This window comes from Ciconia boyciana, chromosome 1 (assembly GCF_034638445.1).
Source record: "Ciconia boyciana chromosome 1, ASM3463844v1, whole genome shotgun sequence".
In the NCBI taxonomy this organism is placed as follows: domain Eukaryota; kingdom Metazoa; phylum Chordata; class Aves; order Ciconiiformes; family Ciconiidae; genus Ciconia; species Ciconia boyciana.
The window spans coordinates 86,482,122-86,504,005 of record NC_132934.1 but is presented as its reverse complement, the minus strand read 5'-3'; the positions used below and the strand labels follow the sequence as shown (position 1 = coordinate 86,504,005).

Here is a 21,884-nt window from a genome sequence, read left to right as displayed (position 1 = left end):
CCTTCAGGCCAGGAGATGGATTCACAGAATTACACATCAGGATAAGTTGCATAATATAGAATAGATCCTTAAAGGACACCAATGCCCTGATATAGTTTATAATGCATTGTTAAGTTACTCCTATTTCTGAGTTATCTGTGATTTACTGGTGGTTAAGTAATTCTTATTTACACAGGTGATTAAACCATAGAACCATAGAATCATAGAATCATAGAATGGTTTGGGTTGGAAGGGACCTTAAAGATCATCTAGTTCCAGCCCCCCCTACCATGGGCAGGGACACCTTCCACTAGACCAGGTTGCTCAAAGCCCCATCCAACCTGGGGTTGAACACTTCCAGGGATGGGGCATCCACAACTTCTCTGGGCAACCTGTTCCAGTGCCTCACCACCCTCATATTGAAGAATTTCTTCCTTATATCTAATCTAAATCTACCCTCTTTCAGTTGAAAGCCATTACCCCTTGTCCTATCACTACATGCCCTTGTAAAAAAATCCCTCTCCAGCTTTCTTGTAGGCCCCCTTCAGGTACTGGAAGGCTGCTATAAGATCTCCCCAGAGCCTTCTCTTCTCCAGGCTGAACAACCCCAACTTTCTCAGCCTGTCTTCATAGAAGAGGTGTTCCAGCCCTCTGATCATCTTCATGGCCCTCCTCTGGATCTTGTGAAGATAAGAGTTTCTCAAGACTGGTGGAGATAACACTACTAGTATGCTTCTTCTGGAATATCTAGTTATTTTCCTCTGGTACTTAGTTTTTGTTTTTGATATATATCACCTCAGTTGTGTGATATGAAACTGTACATAATACCGTGCATACAATCATCCACAACTTTGTTTTCCTATGCTACACAAGTATGATACTATAACTTGAACAACTGGAAATATCACAGTCCAACAGGATTCCCTAACATATCTTTAATACATTAAGCAGTTGTTGGCTAGTAATTATTACAAGCTTCTCAGATGGAAGTTTATCCATTATACAAATGGAGAAACTACATCACTGCTTACTGCTGACTTGGCGAGTTCTTGACTCTCTGTTCTGTGTTCTGTCTGTACGCAGAAACTGGGTTTTTTTCATTGCTTTTTCCTGTACTTCTGCTTCTCTCATTCTTTTCTCTCACAACTCACATCTTTAGAGCTTTTATTAGATGCTGCAATTTCAAACAAAGAATCGCAGTACAACCAGAAATTTACATGGGCAATGTTGAAAGACTGAAGTCTGGTTGTAGGCTGCACTTCCACTCTTGCTCTTAAGATGGTAGCCTAAACTTGGGTATGGAACTCATGCACTTTGTTTTTGCTGTTGCTGAAATGACAGAATTTCTCTTGTGATTTCTGAACTGGGAGTTTTTTAAGAGCAAATTTTTACAAGAGGTAAGGTGAAAGTTTTTTGTAAAGTGGAGCAAAAAATAGAAAATGCCATTTTATTGTTAAGGTTTGAACATACATGTGATTCAGAAAGAATATATGGAACAAGACAGGGATAAATATGCAGTGGAATAATAAGAGCTTCTGAAATGGCCTGGCAGCCTGTGGCTCTGATGCTGTCCCTAAGACCGCAAAACAGGCAAATCTTTGTGCTGAAATTTGTCCAAGCAGAAGGGTTGGGGCAATACTTATCTCTGACATAAACAACTTGGATTGGCTATAGGCTAGCCAAGAAAACTTGGCTACTCAATGGCTGTACAGTGCTCTGAAGATATGTTAAGCATCTAATTATGCTACTTTATTTGTCTACCAGATGCTTAACATGGATTTGTGGGACAAATTTGAAAGGCAAATGTAGAAGACAATTTCAATTCATTATAATAATATTCATTATAATAAATAAGTTGACTTCCCTTTCTTTCCTTTCTCTTCAAAAGCCACTTTGTGTAAGTTTTCCTGATACCATTCATTACATACTTTTCTGTGCTTAACAGAAACCTTTAAAATCTTTTCAGAAGATAAAAATGGGGGACTTCTACCATGTGCAGCTAATATTGTTTCTCCTTTAGGTTCAACAGGCTTCCTTAATTTTACAATGCCTTTTATCTTCTCCATTTCCTGCTAATCACCATTCACATTCTCATGAATTTTGTGAAAGACTAGGATTACACTTATATCTTTGGAGTAACTTTAAAATATCACCCAGCTCTTGCAATTTCCCCCCTCTAAAGAAACCATAAGAGAAAAACAGAGAAAGAGAAAAAAGAACATGCACTCCCATCCTGATTTATCACCAGTTAAGCACATTGGATTCAATCTTACATACCTTCAGCACTCAAAATTTCCAGGAAGGTTAACAGGAGTTTTGTGAGAACATGGAATGTAAGGGTCAGGGCCATTCAGAAGGAAAGGAATCCATGCCATGTACTGTGCAAATTATGTCTGTCTCTACATTAGCACTGAAATTACTTTTATAATAGGCCAGGTAATAACCATTTTTATTTTTGTTTGAAAGAAAGAAGGAACTGAAGAGGTGGCTGGGATGAAAAGAAAACTGGATACGATGTAGAAAATTTTCCTGTAGTCTTTTTCTATATTTTTTCTGTAATAATTTTTCCTTTTCAGGCATGTTCCTGGAAAAGGCTAAGTTAAGTTCCAGGGTCATCAAAAGTCAGTTCATTCATACTCAGCTATTCAGATTTATGCCTTTTTTTTTTTTTTAATCTAGGCTGACCTAAAAGAAATGCAATGCACTATAAAAAAGTGTAGAGTAGTGTCTCTGGCAAGATCACAATCCCCAGTGGCAAAAGTGGCTTTCTTGTTCCCTTGTATTTGTAGCAGGTATGTGAAGATAAGAATTCCTTGATTTTTGCTGAAGCATTTCCACATATTGGCTTACTTACACAGTTTCTATAGTTCTACAAAGGGCAGCACATCCTAACTGTGCCATATGCAATATTGATAGATCCCCTAGAACCATGGGGTGACTGAACTGCATAGAACCAGTATCATCCTATCATTGCTAGTCTCCTCCTAATTTTGTGTTTTTAGACACTGTGGTGTGAGGAACACATTTGGCCGGGTTGTGCTTTGTATTTCTTCATGCTTATGTTTCTACTCATGGCCTATGGACATAGGAGGGAAATTGTGTGTAAGGAGATTTTGACATCAGCTGTCATATTTGTTAGGTAGGGCCAAGCTGGAATCAAGAGATTCCAGGAATCAGGTCAGTTAGAATCAGCCCAAGTCAGAAACAAGAGAATTCAAGACACACTAGGAAAGGGCATTGCTGACAGCCAGGACAAAGACCCTATTTGCAGTAGGAGCATGGAACAAGGAACAGGTAGAGCTAGAATAATGTCAGGAGCTAAAGGTAGGCCTTGAGAATGAGGGCTAGGAGCCAGAGTCACAGTATGACTCAGGAGCTGTGGGAAGGGATACAAAGAGCTAAAAGCAGATATCAGATATGTGGGAAACCACATACACCAAAACTGTACAGACTTACAATCCATCCCTCAACTACTAGGCCTTATCAGGTCCTTAGTTTTTCAAAAACTGTTTACAGCTTCCTGCTAGACTGAAAGTCCAGCAGTACTTAAGAGGTATGGCCACGATCTGCTACAGAGATTTCAGTCCATGCAATATTCTTACATATTTCATCCATCTTTCATCTCTGTATTCTATTACCTTTGAAAATGACTTCTACCATGAATTACAAGAAAACACTCTTTTGCAGTATTAAGATTTTATATTCATACAAGTGGGTAAAGGAAAAATATTGAGTCAGATTTACTGCAATGTGAAGCTATAATGAGCACTGTAATGAGCCCCCCATGACAATGTGGGGAGTCCACCTTGAGATACTGGTTTACAGTTGTTTGAACTGCCCTGGCTGCTGCAGCTGTTGCCTTCATGGCTAGCTGAGGACTCTCTCCTCAACCTGCTATCTGACTGTTATTCATTTCTTATACCTTAGAGCTGCTGTCTGGGTGGCAGTAGCACTGCTGCCCAGAAGAGGGAGGAATGTGTCACTGCTTGCTTGTCCTGCTGATACCATTCTAGGGCTTTTACTCCTTGGAGAGACAGTAGAAAGTATTCTCTGCTTGGGAGAACAGCCCAGGAAAATAGAGATTGTGTTTGTCTATCATAGGCACCTAACACTTCAGTGTCTAAATATCTTTCTCAACTTTGAATGGAGTTGCTTCCCCACCTCAAGAATGTTAGGAGGTGATTTAACCCCAGCCAGCAGCCAAGCACCACACAGCTGCTCACTCACTCCCCTCACAGTTGGGATGGGGGAGAGAATTGGAAGGGTAAAAGTGAGAAAACTCGTGGGTTGAGATAAAGACAGTTTAATAGGTAAAGCAAAAGCTGCGCATGTAGGCAAAGCAAAGCAAGGAATTCATTCACTACTTCCCATCAGCAGGCAGATGTTCAGCCATCTCCAGGACAGCAGGGCTCTATCACACATAACGGTTACTTGGGAAGACAAAATGCCATCACTCCAAACGTCCCCCCCTTCCTTCTTCTTCCCTCAGCTTTATATGCTGAGCATGATGTCATACGGCATGGAATATCCCTTTGGTCAGTTGGGGTCAGCTGTCCCAGCTATGTCCCCTCCCAACTTCTTGTGCACCCCCAGCCTACTTGCTGGTGGGGTGGTGTGAGAAGCAGAAAAGGCCTTGACTCTGTGTAAGCACTGCTCAGCAATAATGAAAACATCTCTGTGTTATCAATATTGTGTTCAGCACAAATCCAAAACATAGCCCCATACTAGCTACTGTGAAGAAAATTAACTCTATCCCAGCCAAAACCAGCACACATACTTTATTGGTATTGTTAAAAAAACCTCACATTTTGTTCATAACATTTGGCTGGTGTTACATTCTAACCTCTCAATGTAGCAAGTAATAAATTTTTCCCATTATGACAGTTTAACTTGACACTTCCTCCTAGAACTGCACAATTCAGCAAATCTTACATTTTAGGATATGATTCCTCAAGTTTGCTTAAAGCATTGCTTTTTCTGTGTGGCGATTTACGTTTGTATAGGATAGGATACATCATGAGTTTACACAAGTTTGGATATGAATCCTGGTTTGATAAGTCTAAGTAACCTCTAAATAAACCAGGAGTTTCAAAGAGATGACTCAGCCCTATCGCTTTACACCCTTTTCTCCCTTACCTACTGATTCTGCCTAGGTCCAGGCACTCTGAACAGAATCCTTTTCCACTGCAGCAGGAGTAAGAATGAAGGGACATTTCTGTTGATTCAAGATGCAAAAATATTAGGACAAGTCTTTAGGGAAAGAAGATTAGAAACTAGGAGCTTTTTTTTTCTTTGCTTTTTTTTTTCTCCCACATAGCTTCCTGCTTTTTCACAAGAAGAAGGATGTCTCCTCTATTCATTTTGATATTTTGTCTACTACTTTGCAGACGGTTCTCTATACCAAATGGTTCTCTATACTTTGATGGTTCTCTATACCAAAACCTAGTTTTTGTTAAATAGAAATTTTCATTCCTTTCCTAAATAAGCTTTTCTGGAAGAAATGTGAAGAAATGTGAAGAAACAATGAGACATTGTAAAACATTAAGGGAAAATGAAATATGCAAAGTTTACAAATTAATCTACATAAACTCTTCCAACTTGTGAAGTAAAGTGATTTTGTTTGACACAGAGAAGGTGGAGTCTATAATGATAATTTCTTTAATGGGATTTGCAGACAGTTGGGGTGGGAGGTGTGTCCTCCTCTAGACTACCTTCCCAGAGCGCAGTGTCTTTTAGGGCACGTTCCCACATGTTCACTCACCTAATAGGTGTTTTGCCTGACTTGTTCAGCTGTCTATTTCAAGTTGCTTAGATGTTGCTTTCCAGAGGAATTCAGAGATACATAAGGAGGATGATTACTTCTAAATTCTAGACTTCAGAAATGAAATACTAGAAGCCTAGGACATTGACGCTGTATGAATTCTTCAGTGCTGTGTAGGGTCTTTGTGAGGGGTAAGGCTGCTGGCGAGCTACTTCTAAATCAGACACACCTTTGGGTTGGGCTATTTTGGAAACTAAGTACTTGATGAGGCTCAAGGTATGGTCTGCTAGGGACAAGAGATTTTATTTTGTGTTTTTACATGTACTTTGATCAGCTCATGCAGCTGACGGACAGTCTCCTCTGTAAGTAACAGACTGGGGGCAGAGGAGTGGTGACCTGTAGTGAGCCTTCCCTGACTTTTTTCGAAGTGGGGATTTTCGAAGCTTGCCTGCTTTCAGGCAGCTAGGCAAGAGAGAAAAAGGGACGTGCTATGGGGGTACCTTTATTTGGGGATAGCAAGCCCTTCTATTTCCGGATCTGGAATGGACTGAGTCAGAAATTGCAAGGCAAAAAATCCTGGGATAAACATCTGGATGAAATCTGCTTACTCCAGCAGAAAAGGTACAGTGCATTTCAGCCTTCTTGTCTTCCCTTTCTTCTGCTGCTCTCTCCCTGTAGCTGATTCTCACTCTTTTCCCTTAGGCTTTTCTGCTAGTAGATAAACTTTAAACAACCCTGGAGCACTTTTCTCTATCAGATTTCTTCTTTCAAGGTGGAATGCTTCTGGAGTTCCAATCTTATCTCTTTTCACAGGTGGGTTTACTAGGTCGCAATTGAATTACCCTGAGTGCAGGACTTCAGTCACAAATTAATAATGTATACTCTTGTCTTTCCTGCTTCATTGGTAAAGCTCACAAGAAAATGCATGAAGGTTTGTTTGTTTTTTTTAAGTTATTATTAAGAGTGTGTGTGACATATATGCTGCAGTCAGCTAAAATGATGGGTTTTTTTGCAAGGATTCTTCTTTCTGTCTCTCTAAGGCTTGCCCTTACTGTGGGATAGAGTGGACTTAATGTTGTTCCACATTCTGATGGTCAGTTACTTCCTGGGTCAGACTGCTGTTTCTCACCCCCATGGCCCGGGTGTCAACATGTACAGTGACTCCTCTTAGACCTTACATTATCAAGAAGATTGCCTGTGTCTTCACATGTAAATACTGAATCAAGGCTGTTTGTTACTGCTGTGCAGGGTTGCTCCCTCCACACACAGGAATGCAGGAGTATTCATGGAAATCCAGCTGAATGTGTTTTTCATTGTTCCTTGTCATTTCTGCATGCACAAACACTGCAGTACTCAAATAACAAATTGCTTCCAGTCCCTTGTAAAATTTGTTTTTTCTTTCCTCACAAAAGTCTGAATGTCTCTGGGGACAAAAAGGTGGTTGTGTGGGACAAAATCTATCTATCTATCTGTACTTATGTATATATGTATACACACATATATGTATAGAAATAAGTAGGATAGTACCTTAAGAGGGACAAATATACATATCTGTCTTTAGGGAAAGAACTTACATATATCATCAGCTAACTTCTGACCAAATAACAAAAGCCTGTTCTATTTTACTTCAGAGCAGTGGGACTTAAATACACTTAAAATGGGAGAGACAGTGGGAACAATGGTGTCTCCATAGAATGCTGAAGTGTTTACATTTTGGTATGTTCATAAAAAGCATCACAGGTAACTGAAAATAAGTTCTCAGCAGATTCTGTAATATCCAAATGAATGTGTGTAAAATAAAAGTCTAAATATATTAATATTTTTATAATTATAACATTATCTTCACATTTTTAAGTCATAGAGATGTGGGAAGGACCTCTGGAGGTCTCTATCTAACCTCCTGCTTGAAGCTGAACTATTGCCAGCAATAGATCACATTGCTTTGGCTTTGTCTAGCTCAGTCTTGAAAGCCTCCCAGGACAGAGATTCCAACATATCTTTAGGTACCTGTTACAGTATTGTAGTAACCTCTTAGTGAAAAAGTTTTTTCCTAATGTTCAATCTGAACCTCCAAAATCATAATTTGGTTCTGTAGCCCCTTGTTTTACCACTTGCTGGTAAAACCAGCAAGGGTAAGAGAGGGGTTTGGCCCCTTTTTGTTGCTCCCTTTCACATAGTCTGCTATTAGATTGCCATTCAACTTTCTCTTTGCTTGACAATCCTCATCAGTCATGTGCTGCAGGCCCATGAACATGTTGTGTGTTGCTACTGATAGAGGAAAACAGAAAAGCTGTAGGGCATACAAACCTTTCTTCATAAACTTCTCTTAGATCACTATAGTGCAACCCCAGTGGTCCCTAAAACTAACATTTCTGTGTTTCTTTATAAAACTCTGCATAGCAACACATGTAGTGCATACAATATCATTGTCTGTGAAATCAGAGTTGCATGGGGACATGATTGTTCCCTTCCATTTTAGGTCTATATGTTTCCCACAGCTTTCAACTAACGTAAATTAGCCTTCTGCTATTTGGTCAGAAATTACATGGTGCCAATATGGGAATACTCTTTTCCTAAAGAGGGACAAGACCTTTTCTCCCTCTTATTATCCTACTCTTTCATTTCCTTTCTTGTCCCCAGAGATGCTCAGAGTTTGAGGAGAAAGAAAATGAATATTTTGCAGAGGACTGGAATCCGTTTTATTGCTTTCATATTCTTAATTATGTACAGGTAGAAAAACACAACAGGAAAACCTTCTGTGGTGACTTGTGTATGGGAACTACTCTTATAAAACCTTTGCTTTTGTGGAAAAATTGTTGTGAGCCAAGAGGGCTTTTACTTCATCCTGTCATTATGTTGTGTGGAATTGCAGTGTTGTGGCTTCAGCTTGAGTTCTTCTTAGTCTTAACGGTGCTGGAATATATACAGTAATAAGCAACAATTAAATTCTACTATTATGTTATTGAAAGCCAGTGGTAAATATGTCACTATTTAACTAGTATGCTCTGACTGCACACAGAAAGTCTGCAAGAGGATGCTTTTTCCTGTCCTACAACTGGTGATAATAATACCTGAAAGCTAACTGTTTTGGTAGTTCTCACCTTCACTGGAATTGCTGTTCATTCTCTTTCTTCCTGTGTAATAGTGAATCTTATTGGAGGTTGATCTCAGCATTATCCACAGTGAGGGTTTTCTTTGCCTTAATCCTGCACTGTATAACATTTCTGAAAGGGACATCCAAGTTCAGGAAATGTGATGCAATCTCTTAATATTAAAGAGGACTTTGAGTTTATTTTGCCTTCCTCTGCTGGTTTCCTTCTGTTAAAGACTCTACTATTTAAACAGCCTGTAGCTCAGTGTGGAGTCCCAGGGACAGCGGTCACATCTCATGTGTCCTTTCTAGAATTATCTTTGGAAGTAAACTCTGGGATCTACATAGCCTGGAGCATATGAACATAAAAATCCAACATAGTTCATAATCATGGGGAACAAAGAAATAAATACTTATGAAAATTCAGGCCTGATTGATAGAGGTTAAGAGAATCACATGCTTGTCACAGTCTAATAGATCTTCCAGAAATTATGAGAGCCATTGCTTGATTTATTTTTTTTAGTCTGGCTTTCAGTCTAAGAGGTTCTAAGGAAATGTGAACAAAATCTCCCTAGCATGTAATTTTAGAAATTCCACCATATGAGAATTACGCTGTTCATAAAAAATAACAAATAAAGTAGAGCAAGTGACTACATGGATCCAGGACAATTACGTTACATTTTTCTTTCTGCTATTGCCTGCCTCTATAACTTTGATAAATAATCTATCTTCTGTGTTGTGTCTTCTCTCTCACAGCTGCTGTTTAGGGATTAGTGGTATCACCTGGCCTTCATGGGATGCTCTGAGGCTTAATTATTCTAATGACAATAAAACATTTAACTTGTGTGGTACATTAAAAAAAAACTAAAAAACCCAAACCAAAGCATTTTTACACATTAATTAGCTATAGAAATCTGTGCTATGAGAAATAATGCATTAGAGGTGCTTGGGACAATTTGCATAACTTGCAGAGAGCTATTGTCATTCCAAACATGTCACAATAAAATCTTTATATCCCCTTTAGTTTCCAGATTTTTTTGTGGCTCTTTAGTCTCACAGACATATTAGCGAAGTGCTTTGCTTACCCTGAAAACAAACATAGCACAAATAAAAAGTAGCTCAGCCTAATGCTATTAAACTGAGTTGCTTAAAGAGTTGTACAGAGACACAGAGAGCCTTCAGCTTCTAGACAAATCTTTCTCAAGCTGGTAGTGAATGAGAGATTTCACCATAGTTTTGCTGTTAATTTTTCTAAACAACATTACTGAGTTTTCAGTGCACAAATTAACCTAGGACTGTCCTGTCTTAAAATCCACAATGCCTGTCAGTATTAATTGGTTCCTTTGCTCCCAAAGGTGACAGTGAAATAAAGATGCCAGCTCCCAGTTCCACCAATTCATTTGTAGTATGTTTCAATAACAGTGCTTCTGAGGAGTCAAGATGCAAAGAATAGCCTGTTGGAAACTCTGCTGCTGCATGTAAAATAAAGTCAAAGGCATCACTGGCAGCATTTCTGGTCTTTTCTTATGCTGTTACACCTTCATCCTAATGGAAGTTTTGAGTCTAATAATGGAAAAGAAGCCTCCTTAATTTCACAAGTGTAAAGGTCCTCCAGAGCTCACATTTCCCCAATAATGCACAGACATACACACATCTGACCTCAGTGCCTAAGACGTGGCTTAGGCTTATAGATTTAGGAAGCTATTTGCCTTCTTAAACTTGGCTATAGGTTTCCTTGTGAAGAAGTAAACATGAAATTTGTGCTCTGAAAAAAACCATCCCAAATTAAAACGTTACAGAAAACTAATTAGACACAGGGTGAGGAACACAACCTAGAATAAGACTGCAATAAAATCCCTATTGAAGAGGGTTGGAAGTTTTGATGCAGGATGAGGTTATGCTTCAGAGAACAAATTTGTTTTAAGAATAACTCAGTGATAATAAATAATAACTAACATCTGCTGAACTGTTAATTCAGTTCTAGCATGAGATTATTCTTAGGATGGTCTCAGATGCAGAATTAAAAAAAGGAGATTAATGCAAGGAGATTGCCCTGCTGGAAGTGATTGAGCAAGATTTCTATTGCTTAGTGTGGTAGACAGCTAAATATCTGAAGGGACAAGACTTCCCTATCAGTTTCTTGTCTAGTAGCATCGGCAGTTAGTAACCTGTTTGATTTATTTCCAGAGAAGCTCTGTTTACTGTCAGCTGAAGGGGCTTCGACATATATGCACAAGAGGTTCCAGTTAATTTGCTGAGTCTTGCTGTCAGTGCTGAAGAAATTTGCTGACCTTCTCCCTGCGTTGATTGTCCAAGCCCCTGTTATCTGTCTCCTTTTCACTTCGTGCTATTACTTCCTGAAGTCATTCATTAGCATCTTGTTAGATGATTGCATTGATCCTCTTTTTGGCTGGTTAGGTTCCTCTGAGTACTCCTCTGCTCTCCTGAAGTCTTGCACACATTTACATGAACATGCTAGCAGAAGGAAGGGATGAATCTCCTTTGGCAATTTCATGATGGAGTGTTGAGCATGGATATTCTGAGCAGCCCAACAGAGAAAGAAAAGAAAGCTGAAATCTTTCTTTTGATGAATTTATAGCTCAGTTAGAAAGAATTGCTTTAGACCCTCAGTCACTGACATAGCTATGGGGATAAAGCATGAAACTAGCAGATGCCAAACTTAAACTAGAGCAAACAATAGGAAAATTCCATATAGTGAATGACTCAAGTAGTAGAATCTGAGAAGGGAAGGAAAGAGGAGAAAGAGATGCTACATTGCACCTCTGGTGAGCTCAATCTTGAAAAAGAAGCTTCAGATTGGTTGTTGTCCAGACAGTTCACATATTTAACATATTTCCTTGTTTTAAAAGAATAACCCTATAAATCCAAATTCTTCTTTTTATAACAGAGTTAAGACTTATGGACTTGTCCTTGCATTCTTTATCTCTTCATAAGTGTAATGAGCAGGATGCACTCCAAAAGAAGTGCTTAAGAAGCTGTAAATCCAAAAGGGTACATATTACCAGCAGAAAGTGATTGTGAAATCCTTAACCTTGTTTAAAACTATTTTACATGACTCCCTCAGTCAGAATCTAACCTACATTCTCTCTTCTCTTGGTTTCACAATGGATTTTCAGGTGTTCCTGATTTTGTCCTCACCTGTATTGAAAAACAACTCACAGCTTCCTGAGCGTATCATTGAACCATCTGTTAAGAAAACTGACTGATAGTAATGCATGATCAAGGCTTACTAAGTGCCTCAACACAGCTACATTCCTTAGCTCAGTAAGAAGAACCCAGGAGCACTTCCAGGTGGATACTAGTGGTTTTCATTGCCCATCAGAACTACTGTTTAGCTATGTAGCTGTGCTTATCCTAAACTGATCCTATAAGGCAACATCAGTACTGCCTAGTGTTACAGACCTAACTTAGCTGGCTAAATTAGGAGCTTAGTGACCCTTGACTCCATAGCTGATGAAGAGAATGATTTAGAACAGGAGCTTAACTTAGATGTGCTGAATTATCTTCTCAGAGTGTCTAAACAGATCTCTGCTGAATCATTCTCTGAAGGCCACCCTCTCCATTCTGTAACATAAGGTTACTTTACAGAAACTAAGCATCTACTGTAGGCAGCTCTGTTAAGAGACTCGGTTACAGATTTTACCTGCTGCTGTTTTGACACACAGGAACTAGAGTTGTAAAATGTAAAATTCATGCTGTGTTTGATGGGTCAGGAAAAAAATTTGTTAAATATGCAAAACTTAAAGAAATTAAAATATTTTGAAGGTTCTAGATTCAGGTGACATTTTTTATATTAGTGAATTTGGCTCACCTAATACTTGACATTTATATGCTCAGCACGTTGCTGTAATGTATTAAAAATGAGTTTATAATTATAATGGTATGTTTTAAATGAGAGTAAAATGTTTCCCCAATTATAGGACAGAAAATTAAATGAGAGTTAAAGCATATGGTACATAAACATGTAAGTCATGGACCTTTGAGGCATCAGAGGCAGTGTGCCATGACATTTACCAATACTTCTGGGTTCTTCACCAGTTGGCTGTTTGGCCTGGGATCTCCGGCTTTTTAAGCCCAGTTGGAGGTTCCTACAATAAGTAGAAAGGTTTGACAATTTTGCCCTAAATTTCTGAAAGCTGAGTATAATAGTTATTAGGTGTCTCCCTCTTAGCAGGCTTGTAATTTAACTAGTTGTTTACAAGGGCTTTGGAGAATTTTGTGAGAAAGGTATTATGTTTGTGTCCTCCCACATTGTCTCTTGCCCAATCCTTCCTCCTCTCTGAGGTCATTTGAGAGATAAAGGCCTACCCATCAACATATTAATTTTAGCATTGTTTATACTATTGAAACCCCACCTCCTTCCTACTTCCTGCCTTTGAAACTTACATTCTCCATGAACACAGGCTTTCTCAGCCAAAATAATGGCAGAGGTGGCAAGCTTGCTTCACTGATATTGAATCTTACAACTTTTGCTCAGAGTGCCTCTTTATTTTGTTCCTGTTTCTCTGATCCTAGATGTAATGTTCGCATCAAATCATCTTGTAATTAGCAACTAACGCAACTGATGCATGAGTAAGCTAAAGAAGGTATACTTCTCAAAGCAGCAAGGCTAAGAGTTTGAAGGACACATAAAAATATCCCTGAATGCCTCCCTGCTTTGTTCAGGATGGTTCTTTATATTCTGAAGGGTTTTATTTCTGCTCTGTTCTTCAGCGTTTTTCTAGTCCACTTTCTAGTAACTTAGATAATGGGGTGCTGTTGATGACAGGAAATGCTCCTTTTATGGAATGATAAATAATGTTCATCATGCTTTTATTACTTGCAGCCCATGCCCATTAATTTACACTTATTCAAATGATTCCTATTTATCCGTGTAATTCTGATACTTCTCTTTGTTTTGCTTTATCCCCCAAGTTCTCAAGTGTGTCAGTATCTTTCTACTATAAAGGTGTGCAGAACTCGCACATTTCAGGTGGATTAAATCCAGAGATAATAGCATGTCAAATAATTTTTTTTCTTCAATATTCTATTGTTCATAAAAGAATAATTTAAAGCAAGAAATATATATTTCTGTAAGCCACAGAATGTATGTTGCCTGTTTTCCTATGGTTTTATTATTAAAGTATCCTATAGCTAATAAACACAAGTTCTGAGAAAACACTTTGTGCAATGGGCTGTTTATATTCTCTCTCTCTTTCTGTGATGTGGGTTTTCTTGTGGCTCATAATAGAGTTATATTCATAGGCAATGTATTCTAACATCAGTGTTATCACTTAATGCAAACCACACTTATTGCTTTATATAGTATTTGCCCCATAAACTGTATCCCCCAAATCTGGTAACTAAATAATACCAGAATACAAGGAAGAAATCTGGGACATCACAAGGAGAAAGCATTGAATATATCTCTAGGTATATTGTTTGACTAATGTATTTGTCCCACATGCTTTGTATGTGTGTGTGTGTGTGTGAGACTAACATCCAGTCTATTGGCGGTTGTTAGATTGTAGTAAAAGGACAGACTGGGGCTGGTAGGAAATTGAGGGCTGACATTCTCCTTGTTCATATGAGCTTGAATTTGTCATTGTCCTACTGTGTTCCTTAGGCTTACTCCACATCACACATTACAGCTTGACCTGAGCCATGCTAGATAATTAAGAAAAAATTAAATCTGTTCTACATCTGTACTACAAGAAAGCAGAGGTGACATAAAAGTACAAAATTTGCATCTTAACAGAGATCTAAAACTGAACTTACCCTATATGGAGAGAAGAATCTCTTTCTATTTCACTCTGAAAATTCATGAGATGTAGGCTGTTTCTTTGGGTTTGAGGGTCTTTCTTCCCCTTAAATCTTTAGCTCCTGAACTTGGGCTACATAGAATTCTTTATTTGTATAAAAACAAAAATCAAAAAAACCTACCCCAAAACACTTTTTATGAATTAAAAAATAAATCTGAAAATATTTGAGGATAACAAGAAATATTTACCCCAAATTAGTAGATCTTGTTCTATTTGTTGCGATTTTTGGGTGGCCAACTCATTATTTTGAACATTGGCAAAGCTTATTTGGATGCTGAGCAAGCAGGCGTTACAAGTAACTCTTTGCACCCTCCTGTCAGGTACTTATACACATTGATAAGAATCCCGCCCGAGCCTTCTCTTCTCCAGGCTAAACAGTTCCAGCTCTCTCAGCCATTCCTCATATGAGAGATGCTCCAGTCCCATAATCATCTTTGTGGCCCTTCACTGAACTCTCTCCAGTAGCTCCATATGTCTTTTGTACTGAGGATCTTAGAACTGGACACAGGACTCTAGGTATGGCCTTACCAGAGCTGAGTAGAGCGGGAGGATCACCTCCCTTGACCTGCTGTTTGCATCAAAGGACCTTGCTGTAGTGAAGTTTGGTGACTGTACTTGTAAATTCTTCATCAGCCCCAAAGGATCTACTGAAATAAGCCAGAGCCTCATGGAGGACACAAGGGTATTCTTCAACTATAAGTGAACCATTCAGTCTGGAACTTGTTTGATGGCTTGCTCTTTCCCAGGACATACATTTCAGTTCTCAACAATTTACTCAATTTTCTCAGCACCAGAGAAAAAAATAGTATAGTTAAGCTTTCAAATTTTTCCTCATAACTTTTTATGATGAGGAACTACATTTCAGAGCTCATTCTTTTAATTATACCATAGGAAGCATTGCTATGATACAGGGGGAAGTCTTGTTTGTAATTTTTCTTTTCCATCCATTATGGGAGTAATTCAGATGCCAACCCTTTTTTAATTTATTGTGCTGTTTAAAAAAACTACTTGCTTTTTCTGGCTCCTGAGATAACTGGTCTATTGGCAGGAGGGATATCAAATGACCCATCGTTTGCTATCTTCTGTGCCTCAGAATGTGGACTATATAAACCAGAAACCTTTCGAAGTTGGTTTTTCCTTTCTCCTATCTTTCCCTCTGCTGCCACCATATGGTTAAGAGTCAGTAAATCACGAGGTGATGAACTACCTGGGTTTTTAGCACTGCATTTGTCTGCTTTTGCCGGTTCTTTCTTTTGCATTCAAAAAATACCTCAGATGATAGGTGTGCATTACCGATCTTTCAGTGAAAAGGTTGAAGATACATACTGTCTCAAGCAAAGGCCATGCTAGCTCTGAAGAAAGGCACCATGTGTTTGACTGTGTTTCTTATCAGCTGCCTTTTCTTGACTACAGGATCTGGGAATCCCCACTCCTCCAGGCTGCCAAAGAGAACAACCTCCCAGCCATTAGGAAACTTCTCACTGACGGAACATGTGATATCTATCAGAGAGGTAACTCGATTATTTGTGACAAATGGTTTTCTGTGGAAGGCAAGAGCCTGCTACAATCAGTAGAGGAGTATGTTTGTTTGCTAACACATTTGCATTAGCAGACTCAAACTGCTTAACTGTATGTCAGCAGCTTTGCAACAAAGTGAGTTTTCTGACTTGCAGAGCTCATCAAACTCTAAGGGAATGGTGAAGATCAGAGGTTTACAGGTTGAATGGGCCTTTTTTCTAGAGGGACTGAGGGAGGTGGTTTACTGTGGAAGGTGCTCAGTGGAAGGGCTGTGTGCATTTCATGCCTAAGTCTGCTGCCACCTACAAACACCTGAAGTCTCTGTTGAGCTTTCAGATTTTGATGGGGTGAAGGACAGAGACTATGCAGTTATGTGGCTGTTACCATGTCATATGATGAGGCGGCACCTGGCAGTATGCAAGGGAGCACCTAGCACTCCCATAATTCTCCACCTCAATAAATCCATTTCTGCTTTTGTCCCATACAGTTCAATGTCTAGATGACCACACGCTTCTCCTACTGTTTTTAGGTGCAGTGGGGGAGACTGCCCTCCATGTAGCTGCCTTGTATGATAATGTGGAGGCTGCAGTGACTCTGATGGAAGCAGCTCCCGAGCTTGTCAATGAGAGGATGACATCAGAGCTTTATGAGGGTAACATCTCAGGGAATGAGGATGGGCAGGATTCTCTGCAAGGGGAGGGAGGAAGTACTACTTATACATTTAGGAAAGAGGCTTATACTGTTCTTGGTTCAATATATTGCTGAACTGTTACATAGCAAAACCAACATACAAATGGCTCCTGACCATTTGTGTAAGGTGGAATTATATTAAACCCAAGTATATACATGTGCATCATGCAAATGCGTAATTGACAAACCCTTAAGCACAGGTGGGCCTGTTGGCTATAGTAGGATTGCAGGGATATGTACAGTTTGCTTTCTGCCATAGTCATGTAACAAAGTCGTGTAAAGTCCGTTTTCATGAATTCATAAAAGGTTTAAATAGAATGAGACCTCTGGAAAATCTGTAGTCCAACCCTGTTGCACACAACAGGGATAACTTCAAACCTAAATCATATAGCCACTATGGATGAAGTTCCAAAAAACTTAGATTTACCATGAGTCAAATGTGAACTGCAGGCTACTGATCAGCCTGAAGTTGTTTTCTTGGAAGGCAAGGTTTTATTTCTGTGTCTTACAGGGCAGACAGCTCTCCACATTGCAGCAGTGAACCAGAACATCACTTTGGTGAAGGCTTTACTCAAGAGAGGGGCCAATGCCTGCACAGCACAGGCCACTGGGCACTTCTTCAGGCGCAGCTCCCAGAATCTGCTCTATTTTGGTACAGCTTTATCTTCTCCCCTTGCTGCTATGGGAGGGAACCAGCAGAGTGATGAGGGAATGTAAGGGAGGCTTGCTTTAGTCCCCATCTAAATTGTATAAGCAGAGGCTCCTGTCTCCAAGTGTCATCATTCACATACCTTTTTAGCAAACAGTAAGACTCCATCTGAGTATGTAAATAATACATAAATATAAATATATAAATCATACACATTTTATATATTTGCATGTATACAAAAATATGTATTGCATAAGAATTCTAATTTAATTTCTTCCTAGCAGCATATACTGCAACTTACTTGTCAACCTTCTTATGAAGACAATCTGAAAAGAATACCTCTTCCTTTTAGTGTTGTGTGGAGCAGGTCTTCTTTTCCTTTCTGAGTAGACGAGGAGTGGGGCGGGAAATTTACAGGTTACCTGAAGTAACTCTTCCTTTCATAACCTCTGGCTTCATAGCATGGATAGCTTTCCCTCAGCATGCTTCAACCTCTCCTGCCTCTTGGGGTCTTAATGTTGTTTCTCCCCATTCCTTTCTTTGCAGGAGAGCATGTTTTATCATTTGCTGCCTGTGTGGGAAATGAGGAAATTGTACAGTTGCTCATTGAAAATGGAGCTGACATTAGAGCGCAAGATTATCTGGGTATGTGCTGTGGGGCCTAGTGAATTGCATACAGTGGATCTGGACACTTTAAATCAGACTCTGTCATCTGTGCATGCACATATTTTTCTCTCATTACAAACAGCTGTGGGATGAGGGATGTGAGGAAAATGAGAGACACTGCTAATGGCATCAGTCAATTGCCAGTCTTTGCATAGGGCTGGGCTATTCCATATACTTTACCTGGTCTGCTTCCTTCATAGGTAACACTGTTCTTCACATCCTGGTTCTCCAACCTAATAAGACATTTGCCTGCCACATGTACAGCCTGATACTTTCCTATGACAGGAACAAAGAGGGACCAGGATCACTTGAATTGATTCCTAACAATGAGGGGCTTACTCCATTCAAACTGGCTGGAGTTGAGGGCAACACTGTGGTGAGTTTAAGTGACACAGTTGCCTCCATACAAAAGAGTTATTCAGAAACAGAAAACTTGAAATAACATCATCCAGACCAAGCGAGTTTGTGCATGCTCTTAGTGGGTAGATGATACATAACAAGTCCTTCTCTTTTTTTTCCAGAGTATCATGTAGGATCAAAAAACCTGTATAAGAAATTTCTTTATCCTAATGAAAGAAATGAGTGCTTAAAGAATAGATCTTTTGACCCAATTTTTGAAGCATTTGAGTTAAACAGGTATTAACAGAAAGATCCACTCCAAGTAATTTTTTTAAAGTCTGACTGAAATTATTGTCTTTGTTGTCTAGATTTCATTGCCCTAAATGTGGCATACAGGAAACTTCTTCAGGTATCCACAGATGCTTACTCATAGTCAAGAACTCAATATTTAATGTAAAATCTCATCCTTCCCCTTAACAAAAAGACAAAGATGTTTAGTGTTTCTTCTGTAGATCCACAAAGGACAGGATCATTACCCTTGCCACACCTCTTTCCTGATAACTTGTAGAAGAGTATAAAATATTTTTTTTTCTAATCAACCTATATTTCCATATGAAATCTATTGCCAAGATGTATAACTGTGTCAAATAACTTTATCAGTTTGATTAGAATTTAGAATAAAAATCACTCATCCTTTACCTCAAGCATGAGCTAATAATCAAATGGGAGTCAGAAAAAGTTCTTCCACTTCTTAACCTGCTACAGTTGTTCCTGAGAAATACAAGAACCACAACAACTACCAAGTTCAAGGAAAATACATTGTAATTAAGGGTTTTTAACAATTTTGTTTGTTTTCATTGCAAATACACTAGATACTGGAAAGCTTCTGATATCCTCCATCCCCTTCTTTTCTCCTCAGATGTTTCAATACCTTATGCAGAAGCGGAAGCACAGTCTCTGGTCCTTTGGCCCCTTGACCACTGTGCTCTATGATCTCACGGAGATTGACTCCTGGGCTGAAGATCAGTCCTTCCTTGAGCTCATTGTCTCAACCAAGAAGAGAGAGGTACTGTGGGCACCACATACTTTCTATGTGCAGACCATGGTGATTATAAAGGAAGAATGATGAGTTTGAAGGTTCAAGCTCTTTTATATTATCCATGGAGCAAGGACTTTGTACCATGTGCTGCAGGGAATACATGAAATGTAGCAGCTTTTTAATGATCTGGCTACATCTGATGTTTTACACACAGTTTCTTCTGAGGTGTGAAACTTGCAGATGATTGAAAGAACGTAGTATGAGCAAGCTACAGGAAATGACATAGTGTGGTTCAGTAAAGGGTTCTCTCTCTTTCACCAGGCTCAAAGATACCAGTAACAAGTAGCTCTAGAGTAGCTCTAGGAAGTAGCTTTCTATAACTGTGATACTGATTAACTTTCATATGTCCCTGTGAGATGCAACTATGATCAGAAATCCTAAACTGGAATGCATTTTAAAACCACTCATTATTATTCTTCCCTTCATTTAATGACATTGCTTGTCCAGGTTATGACTCAAAACAAAGTAGGCGAATTATCTCTGCTGTAGGCTCAAAAACTTGTAAAGGGATCACTAAGATAAAAATAGCAGAGTATAATGGCAAGCTTAGACAGATCTGCTTAAGACTTTCAAGGTATACTACCCCATCAGATGTAAACACCTTCAATAATCCTAATAGGACAGGAAATGAATCAGGAGACACTTTAATTGGCACAATTCTACCCATGCTGTATTATTTCCATCTATCAAAATTTTAGTCAAACTTCTCTAACAAAAGTTTCAGCTACTGGAAAGCTTTGCACAATGTGGAGGAAGTCTATGAAACTCTCATTTGCTTTTATTTAAAATCCTCTAAATTCCTGGGTGTGGCAGTACACATGGAAATTCAGGGGAAAGAAGTCTATGTCAAAAAAATAGAACAACCTTAGAAGTTGTCCAGAAGACTAAAGGATAATCCTAAAAGAAAGAAGAATATTGTGCCTCTGCCTTCTCCCAAAATATCTAGTGCATGCAGATCCAAGATTCCTAATTTCAGAGGATAAGATGTCCTCAAATACCATGAGATATTATGATTTATTTATTTTCCAGAATGCTCTTAAATATGAGTAATTGCAATTTTTGCAAGCATAAATAGTAATTCTTTTTTTGTATTTGATATATGTTTGGTCCAAAATGTTTAGTGTTTCCTCTAGGAGAATGCAATGTGTCACCCCAACCTATCATACCATCCCAGTCCAGTATTGGACTAGAGTAGCATCTTTAGGCCCCAATCAGAAGCAGGTTCCTCTTGTATTAAGGGGAATGCATACACAAATGGGTACTAAGGTATATTTTCTGACCCTTAAGTGGATGAAAAGTGGCAAAATAGAAGGGAGCTAAGCTACAGAAAGATTATAGTAAGCTTCTAAACACATATCAGCCTTTTGAAAATGAAATTTACTCTCCTATGTGAAGAATTCTAAAATACTGACTTCTACACAAAACAGAACACCTAAGGCTATCTAGCTAGGTTCATTATCTCTCACTTCCTTTTGATCCTTTAGGATATTTCTTAGGCCATTCAGGAGTCACGTCCATTTACTGAAACATACTTATTCCTTGCACTTTGTGCACTCTATCTTTCTCTGACTTAGAGGAAACAGGGCAATGTAGCAAAAGAAGGAAAACATCTAGAGTGCAATAGAAAGTTTTCCTTTAAAGTAATGCACTCATGCCACTTTGACTTACGTCTCCTTCTTGCTTGTTGCAGTGGTCCCCTAAACATTACAAGAGGAAGTAGGTCTAGAAGTATTTAATAAAGTGTGTGGGTCAAATTCATAAGCAAGGTGTAAAGTACATCCTGTTTTGTCCTATTCGTGCTCTAAGCGTCAGTCTTCTAACAGAAGTTGAAGGCTTGATATAGATGATTCAATTAAGTATCACCCAGATAATAATGCAGAAACTTAAAATGTAATATTTTTACATAAGCCATGGAGCTTTAGACAAGTACTAATCTCATTTGGAAAAACATTCCTATTTTCTTCTCCTAAATAATCTGATACAAAAGACGCGTATTGCTGTACTAACAGGAATATTCTGTCATCCTCAGTTCTATGTTCCCACACACAATAAAAAGATTTCAAAGGTTTATCAGATAAATTTTAGCTGTTGTCTTTTGTTTTACCCTCCAGATGCCATCAGAACCGAGGGTAATTTCCAATCACTTATATATCTTTGTTTCCCTTTTATAGAAAAGGCCTTGTTGACATTTTGGTGCTCAGTTGCCAACCTCAAAAAGGATTCTTGGAAAAGTAGCTTACTGCTCATGTGAACCCTGCATATGTTCTGTG

General features: G+C 38.9%; 1 protein-coding gene across 2 annotated transcripts in view; it reads left to right on the top strand.

The window, feature by feature from the left end:
* The first annotated feature begins 6,230 nt into the window (after positions 1–6,230).
* TRPV5 (transient receptor potential cation channel subfamily V member 5) overlaps positions 6,231–21,884 on the top strand; it is a 31,337-nt gene continuing 15,683 nt past the window's right edge. For both annotated transcript variants that reach the window (XM_072850869.1, XM_072850877.1), the window contains exons 1-7: positions 6,231–6,361; positions 16,067–16,164; positions 16,701–16,823; positions 17,373–17,513; positions 18,057–18,155; positions 18,377–18,552; positions 19,435–19,581. In XM_072850869.1, coding sequence (XP_072706970.1) covers positions 6,231–6,361; positions 16,067–16,164; positions 16,701–16,823; positions 17,373–17,513; positions 18,057–18,155; positions 18,377–18,552; positions 19,435–19,581 — 915 coding nt within the window. The remainder of the gene's footprint in view (positions 6,362–16,066; positions 16,165–16,700; positions 16,824–17,372; positions 17,514–18,056; positions 18,156–18,376; positions 18,553–19,434; positions 19,582–21,884) is intronic.